Source organism: Vitis vinifera, chromosome 7 (genome assembly GCF_030704535.1).
Source record: "Vitis vinifera cultivar Pinot Noir 40024 chromosome 7, ASM3070453v1".
In the NCBI taxonomy this organism is placed as follows: domain Eukaryota; kingdom Viridiplantae; phylum Streptophyta; class Magnoliopsida; order Vitales; family Vitaceae; genus Vitis; species Vitis vinifera.
Window position 1 is genome coordinate 21,175,176 of NC_081811.1, and position 12,360 is coordinate 21,187,535.

At 34.3% G+C, this 12,360-nt stretch overlaps 3 protein-coding genes across 3 annotated transcripts; 1 reads left to right on the top strand and 2 right to left on the bottom strand.

Annotated features, from left to right (window-relative positions):
• Positions 1-2,006: 2,006 nt before the first annotated feature.
• On the top strand, positions 2,007-5,884 carry LOC132254082 (uncharacterized LOC116803646). Its single transcript, XM_059738313.1, has 5 exons — positions 2,007-2,342; positions 3,598-3,834; positions 3,923-4,233; positions 5,052-5,144; positions 5,291-5,884. Exons 1-5 carry the CDS (start codon positions 2,309-2,311, stop codon positions 5,498-5,500), a joined length of 885 nt encoding a protein of 294 aa, XP_059594296.1. The 5' UTR covers positions 2,007-2,308; the 3' UTR covers positions 5,501-5,884.
• A 951-nt stretch (positions 5,885-6,835) lies between these two features.
• LOC132254081 (uncharacterized LOC116803646) lies at positions 6,836-8,252 on the bottom strand. The gene has a single exon (XM_059738312.1). The coding sequence runs from the start codon at positions 8,250-8,252 to the stop codon at positions 7,089-7,091; it is 1,164 nt and encodes a 387-aa protein (XP_059594295.1). The 3' UTR covers positions 6,836-7,088.
• Positions 6,836-10,540, bottom strand: LOC132254083 (uncharacterized protein At4g08330, chloroplastic-like). Its single transcript, XM_059738314.1, has 2 exons — positions 10,315-10,540; positions 6,836-8,605 (listed from the first exon to the last, which is right to left on the bottom strand). Exons 1-2 carry the CDS (start codon positions 10,338-10,340, stop codon positions 8,263-8,265), a joined length of 369 nt encoding a protein of 122 aa, XP_059594297.1. The 5' UTR covers positions 10,341-10,540; the 3' UTR covers positions 6,836-8,262.
• Between the last annotated feature and the right edge of the window lie 1,820 nt (positions 10,541-12,360).

Sequence of the window (12,360 nt, forward strand, 5' to 3'; positions counted from 1 at the left end):
ACATTCGTACTCTCTTAATTCTCCACTTCTTTGAACTTTTTAAAAATTTTTGGGACTTGATGTGGCTTGGATATTATTTAAATAAGTTCATTACACATAGGAGGTGGTCAAATGATTTCCGGAAAAATCAAAATCCAAAAATACTAAAAAATTAAGAAGGGTACGAAGAATGTGAGGAATCCTTACATTCTTCGTACCCTCCAAATTCTCCACTTCTTTGAACTTTTTAAAATTTTGTAGGACTTCATATGACTTGGATGTTGTTTAAATAGGTTCATTACACTTAGAAGGTGGTCAAATGATTTCCGAAAAAATCCAAATCCAAAAATACTAAAAAATTACTAAGGGAACGAAGAATGTGAGGTACCCTCCCAATTCTCTACTTCTTTGAACTTTTTAAAAATTTTTGGGACTTCATATGAATTAGATATTGTTTAAATAGGTTCATTACACTTATGAGGTGTTCAAATGATTTCCAGAAAAATCCAAATCCAAAAATACTAAAAAATTAACAACGGTACGAAGAATGTGAGGAATCATCACATTTTTCGTACCCTCCCAATTCTCCACTTCTTTGAACTTTTTAAAATTTTTTGGGACTTCATATGACTTGAATATTGTTTAAATAGGTTCACTACACTTAGGAGGTGTTTAAATGATTTTCGGAAAAATCCAACTCCAAAAATACTAAAAAATTATACAAGGGTACGAAGAATGTGAGAAATCCTCTCCATTCTCTGCTTATATGATGTTTTAAAAATGTTTAGGGACTTCATATGACTTAAATATTGTTTAAATTCATTCATTACACTGAGTAGGTGTTTAAATGATACCCAAAAAAATCAAAATCTAAAAATACTAACAAATTAGTAAGAGAATCTCACATTCTTCGTGTCCTCCTACTATCCACTTATTTGATTTTTATTTTTATTTTTTAAAAAATGGGATTCCTTATGACTTAAAATATTGTTCAGATAAGTTGAGTACATTTTGAGGCTGTGAAATGGATCGAAAAATTCAAAATGGAAATCTACGGAAAAAATCAATGAGGGGTTTGGATTTCTATATTGTTAGTAATTATACCTTTTTCGTATTTTAAATATTTCAACCAATTTTTTTAAAACGCTAAGAAATAATTTAGTCATATGTTCTCAATTAATAATTAGTACACAACTAATTTAATTTTAATTTAATATATATTTTATAAAATTTATTTCTATTTTTTCCCATTTTTTTGACTTCATAAATCAATTATATTGCTTTTCACACTTCAAATATTCGTCAAATTTTGTCAACAAATTATTTGATGTTAAAATAAATTAAATTTACTTTTCCTTAATTTATAAATTATATCACCAAATTATTTATAATTTTTTTTGTTTATTTTAAATTTAATTTTTATTTGGGGTTTAATCACTTTATAGTACAAAAATAAATAAACTGCAATTTATTTTTTCAAAATTTTCTTTATTTTTCTGTTTCATAAAAATTTTCCCCAAACAAAATAATTACATTAAACAAATTTATAATTGGTTAATGTAATAGATGTAATAATGTGTGTTGCATGGGATTAATTCCGATGGCAACCGATTGGGTAACCTTTTTTTAATTTTGCATGCTATGTATCTTAATCATATTATCATAAAAAAGTGGGTATGGTACCAAAAAGTGTTTTTCGTTACCCTAGCCTACCCCTCTATTGAGATAAAATACATATTATTTTTTAAGAGAAAAATTAGAAGGGAAGAAAAAATAAATAAAAATAAAAATGGATTTAAGATTGATAAATTGTTTTTATAAAAATATATAAAAGTTAAACTAAAAATAGATTTAAAATTAATAAATTATTTTTACATATTACCTTGTACCATGTAAGTTCTACTTTATATATATATAAATTAAATAATTTTAAAATATATAAATTTATTATTTTATTTTTTATTTGTTTTCGTTATTTAGTTTCTTCTATTTCCCTAGAATTTATGAACAGCGTAGATTTATGCTCGTTTTTATTTATTTATTTTTATTTTCTTTTTATATCTATTTTTTCTCGCCAATCATGGCGCTAGAAAATTAGAAAGCAAAAAAGAAAAGAAAAGGAAAAACAAAAAAGGGTGGGATATCGGGCACAGATCTCCATTGAAGTAAGGATAATGGGAATGATTGAATAATAAAAAAAATAGAAACGATAAAAACGTTGGTGCTGGCGGTGGTGGGCCTTTACTCCTTGACCCAACGCGGTGGTTGGACTTGTGGTGGAGAGAGACGGCCACACAATAAATCCCTCTCTCTGTTCTTCGTTCGACCTATGGATTCCAATTCCAATCCGCCCCAGCAGGGTGGTGAGTTTTCGATTATTCTTTTTCTTTATTTTTGTTCAATTATCTTTGGTTTCGATTTTGTTTATTATGTTATCTATGGTTGTTGCTACCCTTAGGGCTTTTGCAAATCTGTATTTTGAAGAAATTTCTGTGGTTTTTTTTATTTTATTGAGTTGCTTGATTCTCTTGATTTCTGATGTGGGTTTGGGATATTTTTATCATTCGCTGTTTCATTACTGGGGTTTTTCATTTTTTGAAGAAATTTCGGGGGGTTTTGCTGCATGTATCGTTCAATTCTCTTGATTTCTGATTTGGGTTTGGGGTTTTGAATCATGTGCTTTAGGTTTGTTCCTTATATGCTGGGATTTTTATTTTCTTTTGTCCCTTTCGACTTCATCTTCTTCCTGGGTTTCTTAGTTTAGACCACCAGCTGAACCTCGCGGGGGTTAGTTGGGCGCTGTTTGTCTTGAAGGAGACAGTTCCTCAGAAATTGCTTGTAGTAAAACTTTAATTTCTTAAATTTCTTAACCCATTTGTTGAGGTTTTTCATGTTGGGATCGGTGAAAACTCAATTTTTTTGCCTGCCTTTCACCTTTTTTTACCGCCACCAATATGATTAGAGTCTGCAATTCCATATTGCGAACATATTTTGGGGTTTTTGCTGCTTAAATGGCTCAACTTTTCCTAATTTGTTAATTGGAGTTGAGAAGTTTAAGCAAAGGATCGTAATGTTTGTTTGGTTTTCTTTTCATGTCTCTTTTTCAGTTCTGGTTTCAACTTTGTCTGCCTTTTCCTTTTTTCGGGTTTCTCAATTTAGACTTCTTGCAGAACCCCTGGGTTAGGTCCTGTTTGTCTTGAAGGAAAACAGTTCCCCAGGAATTCTTTTTTGGGCAAGTATTATTTTCTGTCATTCCAGTTATTTTGATATTGCTTCCTGTCAGCGGGTGAAAAATCAAATTTTGCTGCCTTCTTTCAATTTTTTTTCCTTGATTAACTCTTTAAAATTTTCACGATTTTGATGATTATGGTATGATTTTAATTTGACTCACCAAATGATGTTGAGAGTTGAGGATTACCAATGAATGGTTCCTCCTTGATCTCATGTGCCTGACATTATGTTTGCTGTTTCAATTTTAGCCTCTTAAATTATCTATAACTTGAATACTTTATTACAGCACCCATATTAGTTTCAGTATTTTGGTGTCTGATTGTGTTTTCTAATTTGATGCAATACATTAGTCAGAAATTTCTTCCTATCTTATTTTGGGTTTTGCAGCTAATAATCCTCCTCCAAAGCCTTGGGAGCGAGCAGGGACCTCATCTGGCCCTGTGCCTTTTAAACCCTCATCGGCTGGTAATACTAGTGATGTAGTTGAGGCTTCAGGAACAGCAAATCCAGGTGAAATCGGTTCCACCACAAATAGGAATACAGTTGTAAATAGAAATGCTCTTGGGAGGCCTCTACCAACGAGGCCCTGGGAGCAGCAGACAACATATGGGAACAGTTATGGAGGTATCTGTTTGTATAAATAATTAATGTTTTATTCTTCCATGTTTATGCAATGGAGGCTGGAGCTCATTGATTTGTCATGTTTAATCAGGTTATGGTTCTGGTATGAATTATAACTCAGGGTTGGGTTCAGGATTCAGTTCATATGGTGGATATGGAGGGAATTATGGTGGTGGGCTATACGGTAACAACATGTATAGAGGTGGTTACAGCGGGCTTTATGGAGGGTCTGGCATGTATGGTGGAGGAATGTATGGTGGTGGTGGTCTTGGGGGTGGTCTTGGGGGTCCAATGGGTGGCTTTGGAATGGGAATGGGGGGTCCTTATGGTGATCAGGATCCAAATAATCCATATGGTCCTCCACCATCTCCACCAGGCTTTTGGATGTCCTTTCTCCGGGTGGTAAGAAAACATCACCCTTTCCTTTTTCATTTGCTTCTCATGGCTACCTTCACCAGGTTTTAGGTTCTTTATACTTGACATTTGCAAAAGCTGTAATGCTTTAGCTTGTTTAGTTCTTGCTTTCTTAGGCTGATTCTTCAAGTCTATCTATTGATGGATTATTGTCGAGCTCATGATCCAGATAATGTTTCTTTTTAAGTAAAAATAAGTGGCTTTTTAATTTAACAGTATGGTTGCTGGATATCTAGGCAATGAAAGTTGCTGGATGATCTTTAGATTTCTTCACTGGTGATTAACCTAGACTTGTGGGATCGTTTTCCCTGCTCTTAAACCATTTTTATTGTTTGTGAGTCGGTCTTTTTACATATTAAGTAGAAGAAAAAGTTAGTTCTTTAATGCTTTATGCTCATGATCGCTTGATGCGGCATTATTAAAATTAGATTATCCACTGCATAAGATGTGTGTTGACTGTTTAAGTGGCTATTAATTACAGTATTCCTAGCCCCTAGGTGACCATGCCTTTATTCATTGACATAAAATAGATTAAAGAATTAGATGATTCTTTTGGCTCACACACAGCAATATATCCTGTTCAATTTGGAGGCAGGTTGTGATGGTTCTTGCCTAAATGAGCTTCCCTATTGTAGTTCTTTCTTTTTGGTATAATTGGTGTTTGAGTAACTTTATCCATGAGCTTCTGCTGGGTTTTTATGTTGTGAAAACAAAGCTCAAAGGTAAAATAAACCTAAATGAAAGGAGAACAGAGAAGTAACTGTATACCTTATATTTAACTTTTATTCTTTTTGACATGATGGCAGATGCAAGGTGTAGTAACCTTTTTTGGCCGGATTTCAATTCTGATAGACCAGAATACCCAGGCATTCCACTTGTTCATGTCTGCCCTTCTCCAGGTGCTGCTTTTTATATTTTTCTTGTCTTGCTTAATACCAAATAATGAACTAATGATTGAATTGGGAAGTTGTCATTGTATTTTCAGATAAGTTTGAGCTGGATGATGATTTCTCACATTAGGACTGTTGAATTTTACTGTTTGCAGCTTTTTGATCGCTCGGGTATGCTATATGGAGAGCTAGCTAGATTTGTATTCAGACTGCTGGGTATCAGAACCAAGTCCAAAAAGATTAATCCACCAGGCCCTGATGGACTTCCTGCTCCACACAATCCCCATGCGAGTCAGAACTATATTGAGGGACCTAAGGCTGCTCCTGCGGGTGCCTGGGATAATGTGTGGGGAGATAGCAACTAGTTTGATCCCTCCCAATCTCTATTCATCTTCAAAAGGGAACTAACCAGCAACAAGCAGTCCGTGTAAAGTGAAAGTTCTTTGGAATTTGATAGGGCTGCCCCCAGTAAAGATTGGAGTTGTTGAATTTGATGCTGTTTGCATAAAATAAAGGTTCTCCGTCTGCCAGTCAAGCTGGAACCCATTCAAGTGGATTGCTGTTCACATGAAATAAAAGAATCTCTTGTAGGATTTTGAGTGATCTACTGTTTTTGCATAATATGTTGTATTTGGATCAAAGACCCCTTGAAATATAAGAAAGGATGGAAATTGTAATGGAACATAAAAATTGATATGGAACACTGTACTGGTTCAATGTTAATTGTTGTATTCCAATTGCGTGCCCAATTTGTTGCTCAAGAGGATTCTTACTAGCTGAATTAGCATGAACTTATAGAAAATTCTGGTGGGTTGAGGATGTATTATCAATTGCTTGATGTCTTGCAATGTTTATCACAACGTGATCGTTCATGGTCCTGTTAGTGATTTCTTTCAATTTTTTGTTTTGGATGGTGGACTCCAGCTGAGAAATTGTTTAGGGACTTGGACCCCAGATAGCAGTGTTTGGCTGTGGATCATGGGCACAAAATTTTAGGTCCCTTTTGCACCTTTTGTTTTCTCTTATATCCATTTGTTGATGTTGATATGGCTTCTTAAGGAGTGATGAGTCTTTAAGCCTGCCTACCATGAGGAAAGTTGAGAGAGATTTTGCTAAAAACTTCCACAGATGCTTTCTCAATATGGAATGGAATTGAAATCTATTCAAGTCGGAAATGTGAATGTCTGCTATTACTTTTTTTTGGTACTTGTCATGGACCTAGGCTTCTACTAAGCATCTCATAAGGGTTCACAGACTTAGCTCTTCTCTAAGGATCTCATAACCACCCATGTGGTTCAAATAGGTTGTGAGATAGATACTGCTGCACTTGGCTACTTCTTGTTATTTGGATCTTTGGACTGTGAAGAGTGAAACTGAGTTCCTCTTTTATCTGTTTGACCTCTATTTACAGAGCAAATTTCATGTCAGAGTTCATAGCACCTACCTCTCTGAATCTGTTGCTGAAATAATTATTATATCACATTGATGTGGGCAAAGCCTTTCATGCCGCAACTAATTGGAGTTGAAAGGTGAATTTATCATCGTTTTTGTTTTCTTCTGAGATAGGTGGATTGATTGACTGATAGAGGGTACTACACTTCATACATCTGAGCTCAATAGAAGAATCTTGGAGCCATAATATTATGATACAATTAACATTGCATAAGAACAAAAAGAAAAGGCAGAGTGAATGAAGCATAGAGCATAAAAATATTTGGTTTTCTATGAAGAATGAGTTTTACTCATTTGAGGATCATCTAAATGATGAATCTTAGAAACGGAGATCTGTTTATCAATGTATCTAAGACCTAATAATAACTTAAATGGAATTTCATCAATGATTAGAGCAGTTGTGGCTTCTTCAATGGCACACAAATTTTCAGCCAAGTTCAAGCATCTTGATGGTTTTTTTTTCAAGTTTTCTTCTAAATAGTTGATTGCTTCATCCTGCATTTATCTAAATGGCCAGTTAGGCACAATGGTTATTTCTTCTTCCTTTATCTGCACATCACTTCTTGACCATTTAAACATCTCCATGGCTGCAACACTGACCTGATAGTATCCATTGATGTACATTATCCTGAGTTGTCTGCACCCATCCCTCAGAGCCTGCAACCCTTGATCACAAAGATTTCTACATCTATTCAAATGTATTATCTCCAAGTTGTGACAGTTTTCACCGACAGCCTTCCACCCTGGGATCTTCACCTCATGACATAATGCTAAGTTCCACTCTTGAAGTAATGGGCATCCCTTTGCAATTGCTGCAACAGACTCACTGCTAACAAGTCTACCCATTCGCAAGTTAAGAACTCTCAGCTTTGTACCGAGTCCTGCCCCAATTGCTGCCAAACCATCTCCAGTAATGCACCATCTCAGATTAGAAACATTCAAATATTCAAGTCCACCTCCACTGACAATCTCAGTTATCCCCTCTGGCCCAAGTTTGCATGACTCGGCTTCTAAATAAGCTAGAGTTGGCGAACAGCCGCTAAATCCAACACCACTCACACCCTTGCAGAAAGATATGCTAACTGCCCGAAGCTGACAACATTTTTGGGAAAGAGCTCTTATCCCATGGTCGGAAATAAGTGCACAGTAGGAAAGATTCACATCCTTTAAAGCTGAGCAAGATTTTGCCAAGTTCTGCAACCCAACATCAGTGATATTACAGCGGTAAAGACTAATAACCGTCAAAGGACAGCCAGTAGCAATCAGGGAAAGTCCTTGATCAGTGATTCCAAAGCAGCAATCCAGGAAAATAGTTTGCAGTCTTGAACCATAATCCTGCAAAGGAGTTAAGCCTGAATCAGGCAGCTCTGTGCAACCAGAAAGGGATAATGATTCTAGAAGCTGGAAACGGGTAAGCAGCCTATTGAGATGGAAAGAGCTAATGGTGGGACTGGTTTGAGATAATGAGGAAACGTCAAGTTGGGTGAATGAACATTGGAACTGTAAGAACCGACGGTTTATGTTTTGAATGCGAAGCCAACGATGGCAGGTCAAACCAAATGATTCACGATCAGAGTTGCAGTCAAGCCGTTGGAAAATAAAATTAAGACAATCTTCAGGGAGGTCCTTGATGGAGGTAAGATAGTATCTAGAAGGACCCTCCATATTAATTTTGTTAGCGCTCTTCTGAAGGTTGTAGAGCTCGGATCTTTATCACAAACTTTTCGCAAGCTGAGTTAGATGAGTTAGCTAAGTCAAAACCACAGAGAGCAGGTGAATCTCCATATCCATAGCCTATAAGAACTCCACATTTACGGCACAAGAGTTTAGTTTTTGAACGATGGCCCCCCCAAGGCAGAGGAAGACAGTGTACCTCGTCAACTTGTGTGAATCGACTGAGATCAACAGAAAGGAAAGAGATGAGACCTTTCTTTATGGATTTGCGATACTCGGAGCCTATACCAGAGGTGATACGATTGGAAGATGTTAAATTCAGAGGGTACCCACAAGACCCGCAACTGCCAAGCAGAAAAAGGCAAAAAGAATATCAACTTTAACATCACAATAGTTGGCATGCAACCACACCATGCATCATATAAGAAAACATCAAAACCATAAAATGCAAAGTATAGAGAAACATAAAAACAAATGAGCAATCATATAACTTTAGGAAATGAGGTCAGCTCACTTAGTTGTGTTACACAATGTTATTTGGATCTGATTCAAATTTTCAGTATTGGGCTGTATGAGATAAGAATGATTGTTACAATAGTCCAGCAACAAATAATCATTTTCCAATATTCAACTTTGATAAGATGATAGAATAAATAGAGCAGGGATCTATTAGCATAGATAATTTGCTGAGGTCATCACTGGGTATGCGATTTACATGATCTTAAGGTTTTCTAAAATCAAGGTAATATAAATCAGAGACACACGATGAGACAAAAAATATGTATCCAGCAACAGAAATGGTAGGAATGCAACAAAGAAGGAAACTAGCAGTAACCCCATTTCTCTATAAATTATACGCTTTGCATACCCCCTTCTATATTAAAGATGATGATCAGATAATGTAATATATGGAGAGAAAAAACCGGTATTTTCTAGATATCCATAGAAATGCTTCCACCAAAAAATACAAAGCTATTCATAGAATTTGAAAAGATGAAATAATGAACTAATGTTTCTTTGGAGCTTAAGATAATTAATAACACTGTTGGTGAAATACTATGACTTATCCAAATTCTACAAGACAAAAGGGTGTATAGTGAATGACAGGAATGATCGAATGGAGAACCAGTTGGTCCATATACGGCTAAAATTGAGATCCACAGCTAACAATCTAAATAAATGTAGTTCCACAAATGTCTCTGAAATACCTATTCACACTGACCACCCCAGACGTCAACTCTACGTCACCATTTATGAAAAAATCGCTATTGACTTTTGCCTCCGACTAATCTAATCCAATGTAGTTAACTGCTTGAATTTTTTGTTGTTTTGCACCATATCCTAATGAGCAGGAGGCAGCAACATTTCTACTACAACGAACTCATACCGCATAAACGGCTGAATTTTCTTGTCACTCTACATGATTAATTACTTTCTTGAAGTTCCCTATAAATGTAATATTCCGATATAACTAACCATATCTATATCATGATTTCATGCTACTAAATTATAATGGGGCATCCCCTGAATACCACTGTCATGACATTGTTCATGGGGTTGATCTTTTCTACAATATTTCAAATCTGAACATGATAATTGACCATGATTTCATACTCCTAAATCAGAATTCACACCAGCGGAAAACCCTACAATGGAAAATTGTTGAAAGTGAAGGATTTGGGGGTTTAGAATGCTTTTATCCAGCTTTTTCTCACACATCGTATTTCAAAATTTATCACAACCAAAAGGAAAACGAAAGAAAAAAAACCTTTCTTCAACAAACAAGGAAGCCGTGGAAACAAAAACAAGGGCAGGAAAAAATTCTTACCAATTTAAACCAATCTCCATCCATAAATCTAATGTCTAATGTTCAAAGAAAGTATGAAAATGCCTAGTGAATTATGACGAAAGAGGGCCTCCAATGTCCTCTCCTCCATCAATCAACAGCCCAATTGGGCACTTTGATTGACACCATTACAGAAAACAAAAGTCTGGGTCTGAAATGAAAGGAAATTAGGAACCAAAATTGCAGAAAGGAGAATTGAAATCCCACCTGTAAGAGACATCAGCCTGGGACATCCTTTTGGTGGTGATCAGATTGAGACCATGGATTCCATGGAAAACATGAATCTCTCAAATTTCCCAAGATCCAACCCCACAAACCCACGTCACTTTGGCAGTTTTGGAGCACCAAATCTTCACACCAAGATGGGTTTTTTCTGCAATGCCCTTCTTGCCTTCTCAGTTATTTCTTCTCCCCCACTAAATATTACTTCATATTAATGTATCATTTGACTTTTTTTTCTTTTTAATCTTCATCCCATCTATTTATTTATTAATTCCACTCTTTTTTATCTAATAATATTAAATATATATATATATAAAAGCAAAGAAAAGATTATCAAGAAAGAAACCATTTTTGGAAAAGGGAATATCAAAGAAATCATAGTTCTCTTATTTCCTTGGGATTACCCTCCAATTTTTGTTTATTTATGTAGTCATATCTAGGCTTCATCACATGTCCTTATAGATTGGGAGTGGCCGTCCATGGAGCTAATATCAAAGTAGCTTAGCCTTTTTGGAAGATGATTGACAAAAGAAGCAAACCCTAAAAAGAAAATAAATAAAAAAATAAAGGTCAACTTTGTTATGCTTGATAGGTCACAGGGGGTTAAGATTATACTTTATCAATTGGTTGAGTAATTTAATGTTTGTCAATGCTTAATGGATAATTGCATTAGAATTTGTCGGCGATACAAGACAGCTAGACAAGCTCCCATGCATCTCCTTGGAAGATTTAGCTAGTCATGAGACCAATAAAAAAAAAATGGTAAGTGATGTGAAAAGAATTAAGGAGAAAGGGTAGAGGAGAATGAAGGAGAGAAAATAAAAAATGTTAGTAACAATATTTGTTTAAGCCTTCATCAATGTTTAACGTTATATATAATTTGAACGGGTTGACCTGATATAATCAAACAGGTCTTTTTAATTTAAACACAATGTGAATTGGAGTTGAGCCACGGTTTAGAGAACCCCGAACCTAATTGATCTAATATTTTTATAATTATATAATAATAATAATAATAATTTATTTTTAGGATTTTTTTAAAATATCATATTTATTTTTATATTTTCAAAAGATATGTAATTTTTTTTTAATACTTTTTATTGCTATAAATTTTATCTTATTTTATTATTTAAATTTTAAAAGGTTCAAAGATACTTTAAGTTAAAAGTTGTAAAGCAATCTAACATAATTGGGTAGCGAATCTGATGGTGTGTTTGGGTTATGATTGAATGCTTAGAATTACTTCAAAGTTGTCAAAAACCCTAGTTGTGATTGGTTGGCACCTACTATAGTCAGTGATAACCATTGTTGAGAAGTTGAGTGAATTTTCGGTTGGAATGAGGTTAGGACTGTCCATGGCAACTAGGTTTAAGGTCATTTATGTACCTAAATGAAGACATGGGAGTTAGGTCGCTCCCTTTATATATACCTAGATTGGCCAAAACATTGTCCTTTAGACAAACTAGTCCAAGGACATGACTTCATAGATTTGATCTAATTGTACTTTATGATCTAGACAAGCCCGTCCATGGCACGGGTTCAACCTGTTGTGTGAACCTAGATGTGACTCGATTTGAGAGCTAAAGTCTATTTATTTAAAAAAAAATAAAAAAAATATATTTAAAAAAATTTATAATACTTTTGATTAGTATTCTTTGTCTCTCGTTTTTTTTTTTAAATAAAGACGAAATTGAAATAGATAATAATTTTTAGAGAATAAGTAAAAATTATTTTCATTTAAACAAAAAAAAAATTTAAAAATCATAAAAAAATTGAATATGATATCATTTTTTTTAGTATTAATATAAATTTTTTTAATTATTTAAATAAATAAATAAATTACAAATCAAAATATATTTGATACTTTAAATTTATTAATTTTTAAAAATAATTTGAAACTCAATGATCGATTTAAATAGTATTAGAAAGTCGTGGAACTCAGTAACATTAAAAAATCATAAAACTCGATAAAAACTTTATATAGCAAAATTCATTTTGAATGACTTAATTAGTTTCTTATTTGCATATAAT